This window comes from Lycium barbarum, chromosome 4 (assembly GCF_019175385.1).
Source record: "Lycium barbarum isolate Lr01 chromosome 4, ASM1917538v2, whole genome shotgun sequence".
NCBI lineage: Eukaryota > Viridiplantae > Streptophyta > Magnoliopsida > Solanales > Solanaceae > Lycium > Lycium barbarum.
In genome coordinates this window covers 115,635,287-115,649,554 of record NC_083340.1, presented here as the reverse complement: position 1 = coordinate 115,649,554, position 14,268 = coordinate 115,635,287, and the positions used below count along the sequence as shown (strand labels likewise).

At 38.6% G+C, this 14,268-nt stretch overlaps 1 protein-coding gene across 1 annotated transcript; it reads right to left on the bottom strand.

The window, feature by feature from the left end:
• Positions 1-294: 294 nt before the first annotated feature.
• Positions 295-768, bottom strand: LOC132637689 (uncharacterized). Its single transcript, XM_060354744.1, has one exon. The coding sequence runs from the start codon at positions 766-768 to the stop codon at positions 295-297; it is 474 nt and encodes a 157-aa protein (XP_060210727.1).
• Positions 769-14,268: the final 13,500 nt, after the last annotated feature.

Below are 14,268 nucleotides of genomic sequence, written 5' to 3'. Positions count from 1 at the left end.
TTATGCTACTTTTACAAACACGGGTTGCCTCCCGAGAAGCGCTTGAGTTAACATCGCGGCATGGCATAGGCTTTACTCAAGCCTCTTCTAGATCCACCAAGGTCTTCTCTATATTGATGACCTCTAAAAAATAGTGCTTGAACTTTTGCCCATTTACCAAGAATGTCCGCTCTGCATTCAACTGTTTCAGCTTAACCACCCTATGTGCGGTTACCCAAACAACTTCAAACGGGCCAGACCACTTGCTTTTCAACTTCCCTCCGAAAATATTCAGCCTAGAGTTATACAACAAGACTAACTGCCAAGGTCAAAGTCACGAGGTTGGATGTGCTTGTCGTGAATTCTCTTAGTTCGCTCCTTGTACATTTTTGCGTTCTCATAAGCATGATAGAGAAATTCGTCCAACTCATGCAGCTGCAACAATATCTTTTCTCCAGCTTGAACCATGTCTAAATTCAGCTTCTTTATTGCCCAATACGCTCTATGCTTGAGCTCAACTGGGAGATGACATACCTTACCAAAGACGAGCTTATAGGGAGATGTGCCAATAGGAGTTTTATAGGCTGTTCTGTATGCCCACAGAGCATCATCGAGCTTCAGCGACCAATTTCTCCTACTCACGCTCAGAGTCTTCTCAAAAATCCTCTTAATTTCTCGATTAAATATCTCCACTTGACCACTCGTTTGAGGATGATAAGCAGTCGCTATCTTGTGTTTCACCCCATACTTGAGCAACAATTTATCAAAAAGCCGATTGCAAAAATGCATACCTTGATCGCTGATGATGGCTCGAGGGGTCCCAAACCTTGTAAAAATATTCTTTTTTCAGAATCTTGCCACCACACTAGCATCATTGGTGGGAAGTGCAATGGCTTCCTGTAACGACCCGTTTGGTCGTTTTGGCATTTTGGAGTCTTTTCCCAAAATTAGCCTTTCCGTGGCTTGGAAATAATATTCTTGACTTGAGGGGATAGGTGGTACGGTTATATAATTGACGGGTAAATTATAGAATTTATCTATTTAATGTGTGTGAATAGTTTATTCATATGAATTTTGTTTGCACTTATATAAGGTATAAGTTGGTGAATAATGTATTTTACTAAGTGGGCCAATTTTTACCTTATACATATTGGTTGAGTAAAAAGATTATTTTGGTTGGTGGTTAATGGGCCAAGCCCATAATTAATTTAATACCTTATATTATATGACCTGTAGATATAACTAGGGTTTGACATGCCAAAGGATAGCATTAAAAACAAATTAGAGCAAAGAGTGGTTGGGCAGCGTCAACAAGAAACGAGTGAAACCTCAGGTAATGTTTAGCTAAAACTCCACATTTGGTTACTTTTGATTCCAAGGCTTTAACAGTTGGATAGTTTGATTGTACCTTGACATTAACCTTTATAATATTAGTTAGGTAGAAGTGAAATTAAGCATTAAGTTCGAATTGTGTTTTCCACTATCTGTTAATATTTGGCCAAATGTTAACGATGACTAAATGATTGGAAATGACAATGTAATGATGATATAATCACTAAGCAATAATAACGAATAGTATATGATTTAGGAGTTCTACCTAAATTCTTAGGTTGAAGTTACTGTTTCCTCATTTCGCTTTAGGCTTTGGAATTATCATAGGATTATTATGCTACAATTTGATTTTATTTTAATATAGTGGGTTCATGTAATTTATTATTAGGGTATCGGATTAAATGTACACCATTGAAATGTGGGAACCTAGATTTTAATTCTAAGTTAAGATTTTGGGGTAATTGAAAATTTTGAGCTCTAGTCTTAAGAAATGAGAATTTATATTTTGAGAGTCCATTTGTGCATAGAATTGACTAATTTTATTGATATAGGACCCTTAGTTTGTGGGTAGAATGATTTTTTAATAAAATTACAGTTTTGCCCTTGTGGGCTCGGGGTCGCCTTTTTGTCTTATTTTTGGATTCTGGGTAAAACTATAGCAATATGGTTATCCATGGATTCGTGTTTTAACGTAGAATTAATATTTGATAGACTTTCATCGTTCGGAAGCGCTCCAGAAAGGAAAGGCTTCGGCTTGAAGGTTCGCGGCTCCTGTTCGGCTTCGAGGTAGGTTATGGTTTACTTTATGTCTAGACTCCGGTTAGTAAAACGTATGTAGATAGTAGTGGTTGACGGGAAAAGCATGATAGGTGTTTAGGCATGGTGTGGAGGTGAATTCCATGTGGGTTGGTATTGTCAGTTGTTATGTGGGTTTGTCGCCATTATTGCGATATTGTTATGTGGGCTTGTCACCATGGTTGTGACTTCATGTACTTGATATAATTCTCTCTCTCTTGTTATCTCACTTGTCATATGGAAGAGGAAGGTTATTACTGAGAAATTGAATATTGAATTGCATTTCCTAGTATGAATCTATGGAACCTATGATTGCGGTGATTATTGAGGTTGATTTCATGCGAGGCATGCATCCCATATTCTATGTGCTATTTGATGTAATTATCACCTAGTTGTATCTCTATCACATACTAGCTCACTCACCTTATGAAAAGGGAAGGGTAATATTGATGATTGAGCCATGGACGATAATATGACTTGTACTTGTTTATTGCATATTGGTGATATAGTTGAGACTGATATCATGCATGACATGCTTCCATATTACTCTTATGTTGTCCTAATGGTGAGGAGAGTGATTGAGAGACTCCGAGGTCTTTGCCGGAGATTGAATATGATTGAGAGACTCAGAGGTCTTTGCCAGAAATTGAGAGTAATTGATAGCCTCCGAGGTTTCTGCCAGAGAGCACGAGTGGTACATGGACTTCGCGGGTCCCCCATGGGTCATGACTATGAGGCATTGCCATAGCATGTGTGTACGAGGATGGAGCGTGAGAGGTGACTACTGCATTGCATAACATTTACATAGCACGACATTGCATTACATAGCACGACATTGCATTGCATAGTACTCCATTCGAATTGCTATTCATGTCATTGCATGGCCCATTCTCTGATTGATTCTTGATTTGTGAATTATTGAGTTGTTGTTTGTAAGTATTTATTTTAGAGGCTTGATGGACTCGAGGTTTAGAGATTTCCCCCTAGGCTTGTAACCTGAGATATTGAAATCCCTTGTGACTATCGTTACTGCAATACTTTCATATGTGCTAGAGTTGTGACTGTGTTTGATTACTTATATGCTTACTTGTTAGTTGCTTCTTGTTTATATGCGTGAACTAACCATTGTCGGCCTATGATACCTACGAGCCTTGTGTTGTGCTCATACTACTCTTGCTACACTCCTTGTGGAGTGTAGAGTTATTTTCACGTGATGTTCGAAGTCTCACGACCGTTTTGAGGCATTCGTCAAAGGCGTTTGGGTGAACTATTTGAGATCTTGCAACCCAGAGTCTCTCCTTAGATTTCTGTTGTTCTCTATCCTTAGACAGAAGTCGTATCCAGTTTGAGTCTGTTATCTACTTCAAATTGTAAACTTCTTAGAAGCTCTTGTACGAGTCTAGACCAGGTTTTGGGAATTTCTTATAATAAAAGTATTTCTTCCACATTGGTTTAATATTTAAACTGCTAGAGTGTGTTACATGTTGTTATTCCGCATGTTGTATCAAATTAAGGTAGTTACCTGAAGGGTTCGCCCACCAGGAAAGGTTAGTGTGGGTGCCCGCATGATCCATGATTTGGGTCGTGACACTTCCACCCAGTTCGAGACATAGTTTACAACAACCAATATGTACTTATTCCCCTTGGACGGTATGAAGGGACCCATGAAGTCGATACCCCACACATTAAATAGTTCAATCTCTAAGATGCCCTTCGAAGGAATTTCATAATGCTTAAAGATATTTTCGGTTCTCTGGCAGCTATCGTGGGCTCACACAAATTCATAAGCATCTTTGAACAAAGTGGGCCAATAGAACCCGGACTGAAGTACCTTCGCAGCTGTTCTGTCACTAGCGTGATGCCCCCCCCCCCCCCATAGGGTGATGAGTGACACTTCTCAAGAATCGAGAGGACCTCTTCCTCTGGAATACGCCTTTTAATCAGCTGATATGTGCCAACCCTGTAGAGATAGGGCTCATCCCTACATAGAAACAACTATCATGCAAAATCCGCTTCTTCTTCTCGTGATTAGCACCAGGGGGTAAATCTCACTTACTATAAAGTTCACTATGTCTGCATACCATGGCACCTCAACTGATTGAAGAACAAAAAGTTATTCATCAGGAAAAGTATTCTTAATCACCACTGCTTCACCTACATGTTCCCGATTTTCCAATCTCGATAAATGATCTGCTACTTGATTTTTTATGCCCTTCCGGTCAAGTATCTCAATATCAAACTCTTGCAGCAGCAATGCCCAACGAATAAGCCTCGACTTCGCATCCTTCTTTACAAATTGGTAGCGAACTTCAGTGTGATCAGTATAAACAATTACCTTCGTGCCCACAAGATATGACCGAAATTTGTCAAAGGCGTAAACAACCGTCAATAACTCATTTTCTGTGACTGTATAGTTCATTTGGGCTGCATCAAGTGTCTTGCTGGCATAATAAATAAGATGAAAAATCTTGTCCCTTTTCTGGCCAAGGACAGCTCCCACAGCAAAATCACTTGCATCACACATCAAAATAAACGGCAGAGACTAATCGGGTGCAATGATAATAGAAGCAGACACTAACCTCTTTTTCAACTCATCAAAAGCCGTCAGACAAGCTTCATTAAACACATACTTCACCTCTTTCTCTAACAACTTGCACATCGGATTAGTAACTTTAGACAAATCGTTGATGAACAGTCGATAAAAGCCTGCATGCCCAAGAAAACTGCGCACTCCCTAAACTGAAACGGGTGGTGGCAATTTTTCAATTGCTTCAATCTTCGCCTTGTGAACTTCTATTCCATTGCTCGATATCTTGTGCCCAAGAACAATTCCCTCTCGAACCATGAAATGACATTTTCCCCAGTTAAGTACCATGTTCGTTTCTTCACAACGAGCTAACATGGCATCAAGATGGTTCATGCAGTCATCAAAAGAGTCCCCAAAAACAAAGAAGTCATCCATAAATACCTCCACATAGTTTTCTACCATATCGGTGAAAATAGCCATCATGCATCGCTGGAAAGTACCTGGAGCATTACAGAAACCGAAAGGCATCCTCCGGAATGCAAACGTGCCATATGGACATGTGAATGTGGTCTTTTCTTAATCCTCAAGTGCAATCATGATCTGGTTGTAGCCCGAGTAGCCATCCAGAAAGCAATAATAATCGTGCCCAGCCAATCTATCGAGCATCTGATCCATGAAGGGCAAAGGGAAGTGATCTTTTCTGGTGGCGTTGTTCAACTTGCGATAGTCAATACATATCCTCCAACCAGTAACAGTTCACTGAGGCACCAATTCATTCTTCTCGTTCTCTACCACAGTCATGCCCCCTTTCTTCGGGACACATTGTACAGGACTTACCCATTTGCTGTTAGAGATGGGATAAATAATACAACTGTTAAGCCACTTGATTACCTTTTTCTTCACCACCTCCTTCATGATCGGGTTCAGTCGTCTCTGCACTCAACACTAGGATTGCTGTCTTCCTCCAATAATATTTTGTGCATGCAAAACGAACTACTAATACCTCAAATATCAGCTATCGACCACCCAAGGGCTCGGATTCGATCTCTTAGCACTCGTAATACACGTTCAACCTGCACATCAATCAAATAAATGGAGAGGATCACATGTAATGTTTCTTCACTACCCAATAAAGCATAGCGAAGATGAAGAGGTAATGGCTTCAACTCAAGAACGGGAGCCTCTTCGATAGATGGTTTCGGCTTCTTCCATGACTGGTTTGTCTAGCTCCTCAAATGGTGTGTTTGCTCGTAAATAAGCACATGAAGTGTCAAGGATGCTAAGACACTTCTTGACTTCTGCATCAATCATCAAGTCTTCCCCATACACCAAAGCTGTCTCCAAAGGATCTCACGAAGCTAGAAAGTGATCTAACTCTGCATTAGTGAGCTCGGGTTCTACCGTGGTAATCATCTTCAACTCCTCATAATGGGTTGGAAGCTTGGTAGCTTTAAACACATCAATAGTCGCCTCTTGCCCATCAACTGTCATGGACATCTTCCCATCTCTCACTCGGATCATAGCATCAACAGTAGCCAAGAATCCTCTCCCCATGATGAGAGGAACACTCTTATCTGCCCCATAATCAAGTATCACAAAATCAACTGGCAGAATAAACGGGCCTACCTTCACAAGAACATCCTCAATAATACCATCAAGATAAGCAAGAGATCGATCAGCCAACTGCAACGTAATAGTCATTGGCCTAGGCTCACCCAAGCCCAACATTCAGAACACAGAAGTGGGCATCAAATTAATACTAGCACCCAAGTCACGCAATGCTAGCCTAACTTCAATGTTGCCAATAATAATCGAAATCGTGAAGCTGCCCGGATCTTTAAACTTTGGAGGAATTTTACTCCTCACTCTAGAACTGCACTCCTCAGTAAGTGCAACAGTCTCAAACTCTGTCCAAAGCCTTTTGTTCGAAACCACATCTTTGATATACTTTGCATATTTTGGAACTTCTTGCGAAATCTCCACCAAAGATATGTTGATGTGTACCTGTTTTAAGAGTTCAAGAAATTTCTTACAAGCCGAATCTGCTTTCTATTTCTGAAGTCGATGTGGAAAGGGAGGGGGTGGTCGAACCATTTTTTCTACATGTTGCTCCGCGACTGTCTGCTTTGGCTCAGCTCACTTAGTAGGGATAAGTTCTGCTTCTACTATATTCTTCTTTTTCGGAGGCACATCTTCAAGTTCTCTGCCATTCCTCAAGGTGACTGCCTTGCACTTCTTTGGATTCTTCTCAGTATCACTAAGAGGAGCACCCGGTGGTCTGACATTCTGCATAATAGCCATCTGCCCCATCTGACGCTCAAGCTCATAAATAGATTTCTGCATCTCACTCTGAATTTTCTGATTCTGCTGCTACGTTACTTGTGTTTGAGTTATGACCTGTTTCGTCATCTCTTCCAAATTGCTAGCCGGCTGAGCCTGGGGTTGCTGATAATTATTCGGCTTGTGGAAGTCCTACTTCCCGGATGGAGTATTGTAATTGTTTCCATAGTAGTTCCCATGATTTTTGACACCACGGTTTTGCTGCCCCATATAATAGATAGATTCTGGATTCAATGGGCAATTGCTATAATCATGAGGCTTACCACAACTTACACACGCTGCTTGTTGAATATGTTGAACTGGTTGCATCTTCTGAGCTTGAGAAAATGCCCTCAACATCAGATTAGTAAGAGTACTTATATCATCTCGAATAGCTGCAACATCATCTACTTGTTGAACCCCAGTAGCTTTCTGTGGTAACCCCTGGATATTTCGTGTTACTAATGATGCCCTTCGGACATCAACTCAAGGAGAGCTTCCATCTCCTCATATGTTTTGTTTAAGATCTTCCCTTGAGCTGAAGTATTCAACAATGCCCTTGATTCATGGTTAAGTCCTTCTACAAAATAATTTCCAATGATCTCCTTTGGCTGCATGTGATGTGGGCAATCTCGCAAATAGCCCTTATACCTTTCCCAAGCGTGTGGTAGAGATTCAGAATCTCTCTGAGTGAAGTTAGCAATTCTTCCTTGCAGGTCCTTTGTTTTCTTGGGTGAGAAAAACCTGTCGATATATTTATTTGATAATACCTCCCAAGAAGTGATAGAACTTGCAGGTAAATTCGGCAACTATTCCCTCGCTTCACCAATCAAAGAGAACGGAAATAAAGACAACTTCACATAATCATTGGGAACATCTCTATATTGGAAATTCTCGCTCAACTCCACGAAATGCATCAAGTGCTTATGCGGGTCTTCACTAGACTTACCCATGTACTCACACGTATGCTGCACCAGCCGCACTGTTCCTTCTTTCAGCTCAAAATTTCCAGGAATGTCAGGCCTAATGATAGCCTTAGCAATAGTTGCCAGACTAGGCCTAGCATAACTAGACAAAATAATATGTTGTTCTTGTGCCCTTGCAGCCGCTCTTGCACCCTGTTCATCCCCGTTTCTATTTCTATCCCTTTCTGCCTCTTCAAGATCAAGTCTTGCTGCTTCATCAGCCATTTTTCTCTGTTTGTGTAAAGTTCTTTCGATTTCGGGATCAAGATCAACTAACGGTTTTCTTGAACTTCTAGTGCTTGGCATAAACCAGAGAGACCTGAAGTGACACAAGGAGACTGACGAAAAAAGTAAAGACTTGAATAGAAAAACAAACTCAAATTAGAAAAACAGTAAATTTTTCTAAGTCCTCGGCAATGTCGCTAAAAACTTGTTACTCCCAAACGCACATGCAAGTATACGTGGTCGTACAAGTAATATAGAACTTTTAAGTCTAGATATCGATCCCACAGAGACTTAGATTCTACTGTCAAACAAATTCAAATTTGAATAAAACTATTCAAGAAAGTGAAAATCAAGGTGTTTGTTGTAACTAAACTAAAACTGAAAAGTAAACAATTTGTGATGGGTGTTTTTGTGACTGAGAATATTTCGACCAATACGGAAATTTAATCGATAGATAAGCAATCAAAAATATGGAAATTTAATTGATAGAAATTGTCTTCAAACCAACTATCATGTCTTTCGCCACAACCCCAGAATTAAGAAGTTTAGCTACTCATGATTCTCAATGAACCACAAGAATTCATGAGGAAACTAGGGTTGAAAAGATGGAAAATAGAATAAACCTAGAGAGAGAAAGTAGAACGGTGGCTTACAAGTCTTAGAATACCCCAGCACATCGTTTACCACTTAATAAAATGTATATTTATAGTCTTGGGCTAAAAACAAATAAAGTAATCCTAATCCCGGTCGAACAGGGAGAACTTCCGCGCAAAATGGCTTGGTGGGGATTTTCATCCTTGTCTTCTTTTGATCGATTTCACCAACAATTGTGCAGGGCTGTCGCCCCAAGAGGGATCTTTAGATTCTTGTTTTGTCCAGGTCTCCTCTTTGCTCCTTCTCGTGCACACTTGGTCCTTGCTTCCAAAACTTGATCAAATTGCTCGCTTTCTAGTCATTTGTCCTCATTATACCTAAACACACAAACCATACCAACATAAGCACGAATACAACGATTCAATCACAGAAATTGCGGTTAAAGTACTAAGAAGGAGAGGTAAAGTGACGCTAAAAATCGATATTTGTGCCAAATATCATTAGGCGTGCCAAATAACGTGCCAAATCCCGTTTTAATTAAGAAAAAATAGTAATAAATTTAAAAGCAAATTATAAATTAAAATCAAGGTTATAAACAACATAAATATTTACCCATAAACAAGTGTTACAAGTCATGAGTGACTAAACTAAATAAATTTTGTAACTGGTCTCTAAATACAATACTGTTCTAATGGGAGAAAAACAATGAAGATAATGAAATAGAGGAAACTCTAAGGTGCTGGAAAGCAACAACTAACCACTACAGTCTCCAATCAGCTCCTGGACCTGGCGACGTGCTCTACTAGTACAGGGATTGGTATCCGCAGAAGAATGTGCAGCAAGTGTAGCATAAGTAAAATCATTAGCACGTACTAGTTTGTATCATTTGTTACCCCCGATAAGGTAGTCGCGAGGACAGGTTAGAAAAAACTTACTTTATAACTTGTGCAGTCAATATATGGATGAACTGAACAAAAGTACAACACAGAATGACATAGACATGTATGCACAAATACAACATATTAATAAATGCAACAAGTACAACATAATAAGTTATTCAACAAATATGACATATAAAAATATGCATCAAACACGAGTCATGAATTGGGGGGGGGGGGGGGGGGAGGTTATGATAAAAACTCGACCTTTACTTTCACCGGCGCTCCCAGCGTAATAATCTTGTATGCACACTACCGAGGGGTGACTAGGGTGATATAGTAACCCGTGAGAGATGGATTCATATCCACACATTGTACGGACAACTCATGTGTTAAATCACAACTCACGTGTCATAACCATATCAAGGTAATGAATTGGGTTTGCAATCATCAAGCATACAAGCAGTCCATGACTACTAGCTAAAATATGTAATCTAATATGTGCATACCCCGTAAATATCAAACTAGTATGGAACTGATGTCTATGACATTATCGCTAGCACAGAGGTGTTACGATCCATTCTTAACTTGTCAAATATGTCCAATAACTTGACTTTTTAAATAAATAGAGTTGCCACCAAATTTTATTCCGAAATAAAACCCATTTTGAAAAAGTTTTAACTCTATAAAATATTTATTTACGAAATTCGGATAAGGGTCCAACTGACTTCTTAAGATAGGTGTAAGGCACCTCAAGAAAGTCCGCAACCGAGGTTACAAATGAGATTTTAAAATCAAATTTATATTATTTTAAAAGCATGAATACAAATGTTGGTTTACCAAAATATCCTTCAAATATTGAACGACTTTTATACCCTTAACCCATTAAAGTTAATTTCTACTAGGAAAGGATACAATTGTCATTACGAACAAGAGTTCTATTATAATAAGGAGTTACCGGAGAAAATAAATAAATTGTGAATAGAATGTTAGAGTTAAAAGAGAAGACCAGGGACGAGAAAGAGGATGTACTAATTAAAATAGGAGAAGGAAATTAAAGAACAAGCTAAGGCTAACATGGAAAAGAAGCCATACAACCAAATATTTACGTAATATAAAGTCTAATTCAAATTTTCAAGTATCTTAGAATACTAACGAAAATTAATAGGTCTAATAGAAAGAATTTAAGACTGGATTTATGTAGAATAGAATGGGCAGTTTGCACGACTGCCCTTCATACAGACTGGTCTTTAATTTTTGACCCTCAATTTGCTAGTCTTTAATTTTTGCCCTTCGCTTAAAAAGGTGGCCGAAAATATCCCGAGGTTCTAGGTTCGAAATCCAGTAGAGTCAAACCTATGCCTATTCGGGCGAAGTTACATAGAACCTATGCCGGAGACGGCAGACTTTGCCTTGTAAGGCAAACTTTTAGTTATGCCTTAAGGCATAAGTAAAAGTCTGCCGGTTTGGGTATACTTTGCCTTAAGATAGACTTTTAGTTATGCCTTAAGGAAAATGCTGCCGCATAAGGCAGACTTTTTGCAAAAGTCTTGCCTTGTGAATTTTTTTTTTGACTAAGCGGGGGTTCTGTTACACCTCGGACATTTCATACGTGAGTTGTGAATAGAATAATTCAAGTTTAAGGGGAACACGGAGTCCATATGGCCTCAAGGAGAGTACTTGATAGCTTTAGAGTGCGTACTACAAGATTTTGAAGCTATACAAATCGGTGAATCTAAGTTCGTTGAAGGAAGTGAAATATAAGTTGTGTTAGGGAAGATTTCGTAACAACAGATCTAATGTTGATTTAGTAACATCTTGAGAAGGAGCTATAAGGCTTCCTAGATGGTTAATGAAGTGTTATACAGGTGCCAAGAAGGTTCTATAAGGATTGGAAGTCAAACGAAGCGACGAGAACGATTACGGAAAAATGTGAGTTATACGACCACTTATACGGTCCGTATAACTTATACGGTTCGTATAACCTGTCCAGAGAAGGGTCACTCGCTGGTGGTATGATACGGTCACTTATACGGACCGTATAAGTGTCCGTATAAACCATGTCGGGCAGCTTTTGTTCTTTTTTTTTATAAAAGAGGACCCAAGTTCACATTTTTCATTTCCCTCATTCTCCACACCTCAAGAGAGCTCTAGAACATTCTCCATACCCTATCAACATGAACTCAAGAGAAATCAAGGATTAATTAGCAAGAATCAAGAAGATCAAGTGTAAAGAGGCTCACTAGGGTTTATGGGAGTCAAAAATCCCTTTTGTGTTGAAGTTGGGGTTTTCTCAAGTGAAGTATCTTCATCCAAAGATTATTCCTACATAATCAAAGGTGAGTTTTACACCTAGTTCATGTTATTAAAAGTATTGAGTGGTTGAAAGACTGGGATTAGAGAAGAAAGTAGAATATGAGCTCAAACATGGGAATAATGATATTTTGAGTAGTAAGTTAACTTGAATCATGATTCTTAGTATGCTATGGGTATAATCTTGTTATGAATGATACTAAGGATCTTAAGGAAGTATTATATGTAAATGGATATGGTGTTGTGTTGTAATTATGGTTATATATGACTTTGAAAAAGAGTTTTGAGGATTGAACAATGTTTAGCTCGAGGAAGTCTATTGATTATGATATTATGGGTGTTGCTATTGATGTTTGGGAGTTGTTTAGTATATGGAGGAAGTTGTTGAAACAAATAAAATGCTGCCGGATGTGCCGGGAAATTGTTGCACATTTGATACCTTTTTACGAGAAGTTTTACTTGTTTTTAGGCAAGTATGTGTTGTTTTGATGTGTTTTTGTCATGTTTCAGGTAAAATCATAAAATTCGGGTTCAAGAATTGGAAGTTACAGAAATTTTGTACTGAGGATTGATTTTCACGATCCGTATAATATTATACGGACTGTATTTGTGGTCGTACAAAAGTAAGCAAGGCAACAGAATGTCCAGTAGAGAGATGCTGAAGCACAAACACTTATACAGACCGTATAATATTATACGGGCCGTATAAGTGGATGTGTTGAAGGTTGGAAGAAGTTTTACGGGCAAGTTGTACGAGCCGTATAAAGTTATACGAACCGTGTAATGCCAATTCGTGTTTTTCTCTGCAGACACAAGGATTGAAGGCCGTATAAGTTTTATACGGTCCGTGAAAAGTTATACGGACCGTATAAATGCCGCCTGGGACTTAAGTGCAAATTTTGTAATTTTACGTTTTGAAACCTATAAATAGTTCATTGTAGGGTTTTAATTATTATCAGTTATTATATTTTGACTTTTGGCTTAGAACATTAAATACTCTCTTGGTTTTGAAGATTCATTGCATCAATTCAAGTATTATCAATTCCTCTTTTCTTCCAAAGTAAGCAATTATGAATTCTTCAATTTCTTATTTCTTGTTCTTTGTCATGAGTAGCTAAATTCCCTTATTAGGGTTGTGAAGCCAATGATGGGTGTTTTGTAATTGATATACACATAATGGATTATTAGGGTTTATTTATTCTTCATTCTTCATTCATAATTACTGGTTGTAAACATTGATTAAAGCCATCGACCTTGATTTATTTGGGAAAATAATTAGGGTTGGTAAGAATAAATAACAAGGAATCAAAGATTTAAACTTTGTTTAATAGATTCACTTAGGAATAAGACGAATTTACTTGGCACAATTAACCGTTCTTCATAGTTACTTTCTTATATTTGGGAAAATCATAAAAAGAGATAATCTTTATTTATTGAGAAATAGTAGAGATTCATATAGAGGTTAAGTGCGTTCATATAATGATCCATTAGAAGTATATCAAGATCAATACTCATGATCTTACACCTTATCTAAAGGGGACACAAACTTGGTTTCTTTTACCATAAATTACAACCCAAAGCAATTAGTTAGCAATTAGTCAGAAAAAACCAACTTTTTCAAAAATCATCGGATTAAGACATTAGACCTAAATTAAGCATTCTACAAGTTTAGTAACCTTTTCACACCATATTCCCTGTGGGATTCGACCCCAACCTTGTTGGGTTACTATATTTGACAACGTCCACGCTATGCCATTAAAAGGTGTAATTTGAGCGCATCAAATTTTGGTACCGTTGCCAGAAAATACGGTTTTGAAATTACTAATTAGTATTTTCTTTGATTGAAGTCTTTTGCTTATTCCATCACACCTTGTTTGCTATTCCTTGTAAACCAGGTGAACATGAATCAGAATTAGCAAAACCAACGTGTTGGTAACCAGGGGAATCGATTGAATAATCAGGCGAATGAATCAGATGAAGAAAATGTCTTCGCTGATCTTATTTCGGAGGAGGACTATGCATCTGCTGTTGTTCGTCCTCGATGTGGAGCTGCAAACGTAAAAATTAACTCCTCTCTATACCAGTTGTTGAAGCGTGAGGGCTACTTTCGGAACTCTACCGAGAATGACCCTCAACTATTTGCAGAATTTTATGGATGTGTGTGCTAATCACATCCAAAACAACGTTCCATAAGATGTTATTCGGCTGAGGTTATTCAAATATTCCTTAGCTGGAGATGCAAGAGCATGGTTCGAGAAGCTGCCCCGGAATTCTATTACTACATGGGCAGAGATGGCAGCAGTCTTTCTCAAGAAATGGTACCCTCCTAGCAAGAAGGCTG